Source organism: Sinocyclocheilus rhinocerous, unplaced genomic scaffold (assembly GCF_001515625.1).
Source record: "Sinocyclocheilus rhinocerous isolate Xijiao unplaced genomic scaffold, SAMN03320098_v1.1 scaffold1149, whole genome shotgun sequence".
In the NCBI taxonomy this organism is placed as follows: domain Eukaryota; kingdom Metazoa; phylum Chordata; class Actinopteri; order Cypriniformes; family Cyprinidae; genus Sinocyclocheilus; species Sinocyclocheilus rhinocerous.
This window is the reverse complement of record NW_015664180.1, coordinates 385,593-390,953: the sequence shown is the minus strand read 5'-3', so window position 1 is coordinate 390,953 and position 5,361 is coordinate 385,593. Positions and strand designations below refer to the sequence as shown.

Sequence of the window (5,361 nt, the reverse complement as noted above, 5' to 3'; positions counted from 1 at the left end):
GGATTTATATCTTGAGACCTGTGCATTGATAGTGATATTTAATGTTTTGAAGAATAAATAGATAAATGTGTTGTATCTTTTGGCAGGTTTTTGTCTTATATGCTTTATAAAAATCAAAGACATCACAAACATCAAGTATTTAAGAGATACAATGTCCTGTGTCTGTTTCATGTGCCAAATTGTGCTTGTTAAACAAGCCCTTCCTGGCAGTGCACTGAATACAAATATATAACTGCTTTGTCACGTAAACGGTTGGTCATTAAAGTGAAGAACCAAGATAAATATGTCTTGTGTATTTTTTTCTATGTGCTAGTGCAACATCTGAACATTAGGGGGCAGTGTTTACGCCAAAGTTACCGTGCCTCGCTAGCTTCTTCCTGGTCTTAGCTCCGCCCCTCCTCAGCAGAGCGCTGGTCGGATTTAAGCTTGACGAATTCTTTCGCGACGTCGTCGTTGTTGCGCTGCGACAGGATTCGTAGTACGGTCAGGCCGGTTTCGTCCATGTGAATGCGTTTACCTAGCGGTAGCCAGCATGCTACGCTACCCCGCGGTGCTACGTCCTTCAGCTGCAGTACCGCCATTCCAACTGTGCGGTCCTCTCGCGCAAAGCAGTAGTCTTTCACGCACACCTGCAGCTCGTAGCACTCCGGACCCACTTCGTTACTCAAGGTGCTTTGAAAAAGAAGCAGGATTATGTTTTATTCAGGAACTGTTGCGTAAAATGTGGTATGCAGAAACTCAAATGCAAGTGCATGTCACTCACAATGTAAAGGTCTCATTGTATTTGGGAGCCCAGCTGTTGTTCTTGGACTTGGTGGCATACTTTCTTTTCTTATCACTGAGATGGGGGCCAATGATGTAGACCTCCACGAAGGGCCGGAAAATTCCAGAAGTCTGCCACCGTAGGTCATTCGCAGCCACCACTAAGAGAAAATATATTGAGTTGTTCAGTTTTCTTCTCTTGCATCCCATTACGCTGCAGAAATGAAGCTACTTGAGCGTCCATTTGGGGTTCCACCACTCTATAAAAACCCTCCACTCTCAGAAGAAAATGGACAAACACGGTACATTTAGAGGTATAACAGCTTGTCAACTGGGACAGTGCCCTCAATGGGTCATCTTTGTACCTTATCTAATCCTAAAAGGTTCATACCACAGTCTTAAGAGTACATATTATGACTCTAAAATGCACTTTTTAGAGGGAGATAAGATCTCCAACCCTGCTCCTGGAGAGCTACTATCCTGCAGACTTCAGTTCCAACCTTGCTTCAATTATTAATTAACCCTGAACACCTTAATTAGCTGGTTCAGGTATGTTTAACTAGGGTTGGAACTGAAATCTGCAGGACGACAGCTCTCCAGGAGCAGGGTTGGAGACCCCTGGTTTAAGGGTACTGCCCCAGCAGTGGCGGACTGGCCATCTGGAGCACCGGGAGTTTTCCCAGTGGGCCGCTGTACAATGTGGGCTGGCCCATCGCGTAAATATATATAAAGAATGAATTATAGCAAATGTACATAGCCTATATCCCTCCATCGGCCCAGACGAATGTCAAACATAATTAATTTAGCGCGCTCCGGCTCAGTGCAGCGGCTCAAAAGAGCTCGTCAATGTCAAAGTGTTTGAAATAGCCAATCAAATCGAAGAAGGCGGGATTTACTGTTCACAGACGCTGAGCTGCGCGCCTCTTGAATGCGAGCTGAGGTAAGATAAGCAGCTAAACATGACGAGACAATTCAGCAATATTTGTCAACTGTTTACGATAAAAAAACGCAACGACATTTACGACGTTTAAATGGCATTTACGTTATTCGTCACAATATAAGATAAGAGTGAATGTTTGTAAATCTCTATCCAGGCTTTCTTCTGTAATTTCACGTGTCTTAAGAAAATGTTTTTAAAAACTTAAACTTAAAATATCATTCATATCAAATCTGAAGACTTTCGTTTTCAAGTGCCATGATTAGGAAAGTGATATATAGGCCTATTATAGCCTAATAAAAATATAATTTGCTATTTAGATCACATGCATTATTTTATATAAACACTGGCGGTCAAATGTTTGAAATAATTAAGACTTTTTATTTATTTATTCATTTATTTATTGAAAGAAGGCTGAATTTCTTTGATAAAAAAAACAGTAAAAATAATAATATTATGAAATATTACACTTAAAATAGTGGTTTTCTATTAAAGATATTTTTAAATGTAGGCTAATTTATTTTTGTGATCAAAGCAGAATTTTCAGCATCATTACTCCAGTCTTCAGTGTCACATGTTTCTTCAGAAATCCTTCTAATATGCCGTTTTGCTGCTTAATTATTATCATTTATTATTTGTGATCAATTATTACTAATGGTTCTTCTATATATATATATATATATATAGATAGCATTTTTATTTCTGTATTGTGTTATATTTTTTATGTTAGTAAGTGGTGTTAAAAATTGCTCTGTGCATAATGAGCTGGTGGGTTTATGGTGTGGTGTGTTGTGGACCGGGTGTGGTGGGCCGCTCTGTGCCAGAAAGTCCAGGGCCACTTTTTAGCCCCAGTGACAAGCTGTTGTACCCCAAAGGTACAATATTTTTACATTTCTTCTGACAGTGTTGAGAGCCTCTAGGCACCCTTTGAGAAAGCGAAGTTCTGCAATGAACTTACAAAATGGAACCCATAATTACATGCATGAACTCTACAGAACGTCAACGGTTCGTCCCATGTTGGAAAGGTTTTGAGGCACTTGACAAGGGTTCCTAGAGGTTTTCCAGAATGTTCCGCCAGTGTGGTGATCTAAGGCAGTGTTTCCCAACCTTTTTTTAGTCGCGGCACCCTTTGGAAATTTTAACAAACTTGTGGCACCCTACAAAATTAATTTTGTCACGATATTTGAATTTCTAACTACCTGAGCGGTGAACTAATTTTCGGCAGCCGAAATTTCGGTGCATCTCTAATTATTGGCGACATCAGAAATGGATATTATATAATAGATGCTTTTTAAAAATATTTTAGCAATTTAAAAATATTAAAAAAGGATTTTTTTACACGGCACCCCTGCTCTCCACAGACGGCACCCCAATTGGGAAACACTGATCTAAGGAACCAAAACGGAGCCTTGCATATGTTTTCATTTTTATAGTGTAGGCTCCCCTTAACATTCTTCTCATTACACTGCGAACCATTTGGGGTTCCTTAGATCAGCACACTTGAAGAATCCTTGGGGAACCTCTAGGCACCCTTTTAAATAGGGAAGTTCTTGAAAGAACTTACAAAATGGAACCCATAAGAACACTAAAAATTGTCATTGGTTTTCTAGAGGGTTCTGCCAGTGTTCCACTCTGAGGAACCCTCATATACCTTTTCATTTTCACAAGCCCCCTTGATATTCCCCCTGCAAAAATTAAGCTACCAAGATTGGCACACAAGGAGAACCTCTAAACCAGAGGTTCTCAACTCTGGCCCTTCAAGTCCACTTTCCAGCAGAGTTTAGCTCCAATCCTAATCAAACACACCTGAACAAATGAATCAAGGTCTTCAGGATTACTAGAATGTTTCAGGAAGCTGAGTCTGAGGTTAGGTTGGAACTAAATTCTGCAGCAAAGAGTTGAGACACCTTTAAAAAAGGTTCTCAAAAGAACTTACAAAATGGAACCTGGAGATTCTTGGAAGAACTTCAGGGTTTTAAAGTCATCAGTAGTTCCTCCAGGAACCCCATTTTAAAGGAAAGACACTGAGGCTTCTTCAAAAGAATTCCACCAGTGACTTTTACCCGACCTGATGAATGCAAACAACAGGCTTCAATTGCACATCAAGAAACAATACGTACCCTTCACTGTGACTTTGTGCTCTCCAGTATTTGGATGAGTGAAGATCTCCACATGGATAGACACCTCTCCAACTGCATCATCAACACCAGTACCTGCAGACAAGACGAGACAAGTCAAGACTCCATATCCGGTCTGGCAGGATACTTTGCATCGGTATGGCTCAAAGGAACTTCCAATCACTTCCTCTATGAATTCAGTTCCCGCAGAGTCATACAGAGGCAATGTATGCTTTAAACTGATTGGATGACAAAGACGTTTAAACAGTAATGGTGTTGAACCTGGCTTGAGAGATCATTAATAATATGAAGAGATTTTCAGGTTGGTCTTCCATGTTGGAACACTTCTTAAATACAAATTCAGAGCACATTGTATTGATTGAGTTCAAATGTGAATTTCAGTTGCACAGAATTTTAAATGAGCTAACAGCCGCTAATTTCCATAAGGGCTAATATACACAATTCAAAAAGCAGTGAGCTGAACAAATTTGACCTTACTTAATTGGGGTGATACATTAATGAACTTTTAAAAATCGTATAGCACTGCGCAGGATGCAAATAAGCTCTGAAAATGACTGAACAAGTGATCCTTGCAACACATCTCGAATCTGAATTTGTGAGGCTTGTTTAGGCACAAAATTGGGTACACTTTATTCCGGTGTCCGTGTACATCGCTAACAGCTTTTTACAGCTAGCAAGCTAACAAAAATAGCAAGTTCGCAAACTCATGTCTACATAAAATGTCAACAAGCTGAAATAATCAATGAAATTAGCTCACAATACACAGACAACCAAAATAAAGTAATGCCTCACAGGATTCTTTTGCAACAAAGTGTTTACGATACAAAGAGAAGTGTGCTTCCTCAGATTATCATGAGTGTACCATCTGCACACATGCAGTGTGGTCACACTTCATTTCTGGTGTTTCATGAAGGGTTTATAACCATGATGGGGAGGGGGAGAGCAGTCCCATTGGTCCAGTCATTCATAGGAAGGAGAAGACAAGGAGAACATCTGATATTGTCTTTCACTTGGTTTTAAATGCAGGCAGGTACATGCGGAAAACCACATCCATTCCCACACATCTCCATTCACACTAGAGTCCTTTGTCCTAAAGTTAGGATGATATTCACGAACAAATCTTATGCATTTATGATTTAAAATTATTCAAACACCTTTGAATAATGATGCCTCCAATGAAGTCGCATAGCTAAATGTGAATTAAATGGCTAGATCTTTCCACAGAATCTAGGTCAGCTGCAATCAAATAATAATTAAAAAAATAGATTCCTTCCTTTCGGCATCTGTTATATGTGTGCGCTTGTCAGAGAAACAGGCTGATAATGCAGTTTCCTCAGAGCAGAACCGTCTGAGCAAGCAGGGATTTGAAAGTGCTTGAACTAACGGTAATGCTGACGGCTGACGACGTAGCACTTTATGATTACTCCTAACCAAAGAGCATCTGGGTAAATGTCACGAAACCTGTCAAGAAATGTCCAGGTCATATTTCACCACTAAAGTCAACAAAACAGTAATAAAGTGTGT

At 39.9% G+C, this 5,361-nt stretch overlaps 1 protein-coding gene across 6 annotated transcripts in view; it reads right to left on the bottom strand.

Annotated features, from left to right (window-relative positions):
- The window catches only part of LOC107729682 (protein unc-13 homolog A-like), a 53,200-nt gene continuing 47,839 nt past the window's right edge, over positions 1–5,361 (bottom strand). For all 6 annotated transcript variants that reach the window (XM_016540337.1, XM_016540339.1, XM_016540338.1 and 3 more), the window contains 3 exons: positions 3,820–3,912; positions 764–923; positions 1–672 (listed from right to left, as the gene is read on the bottom strand). In XM_016540337.1, coding sequence (XP_016395823.1) covers positions 384–672; positions 764–923; positions 3,820–3,912 — 542 coding nt within the window. In that variant the 3' untranslated portion in view covers positions 1–383. The remainder of the gene's footprint in view (positions 673–763; positions 924–3,819; positions 3,913–5,361) is intronic.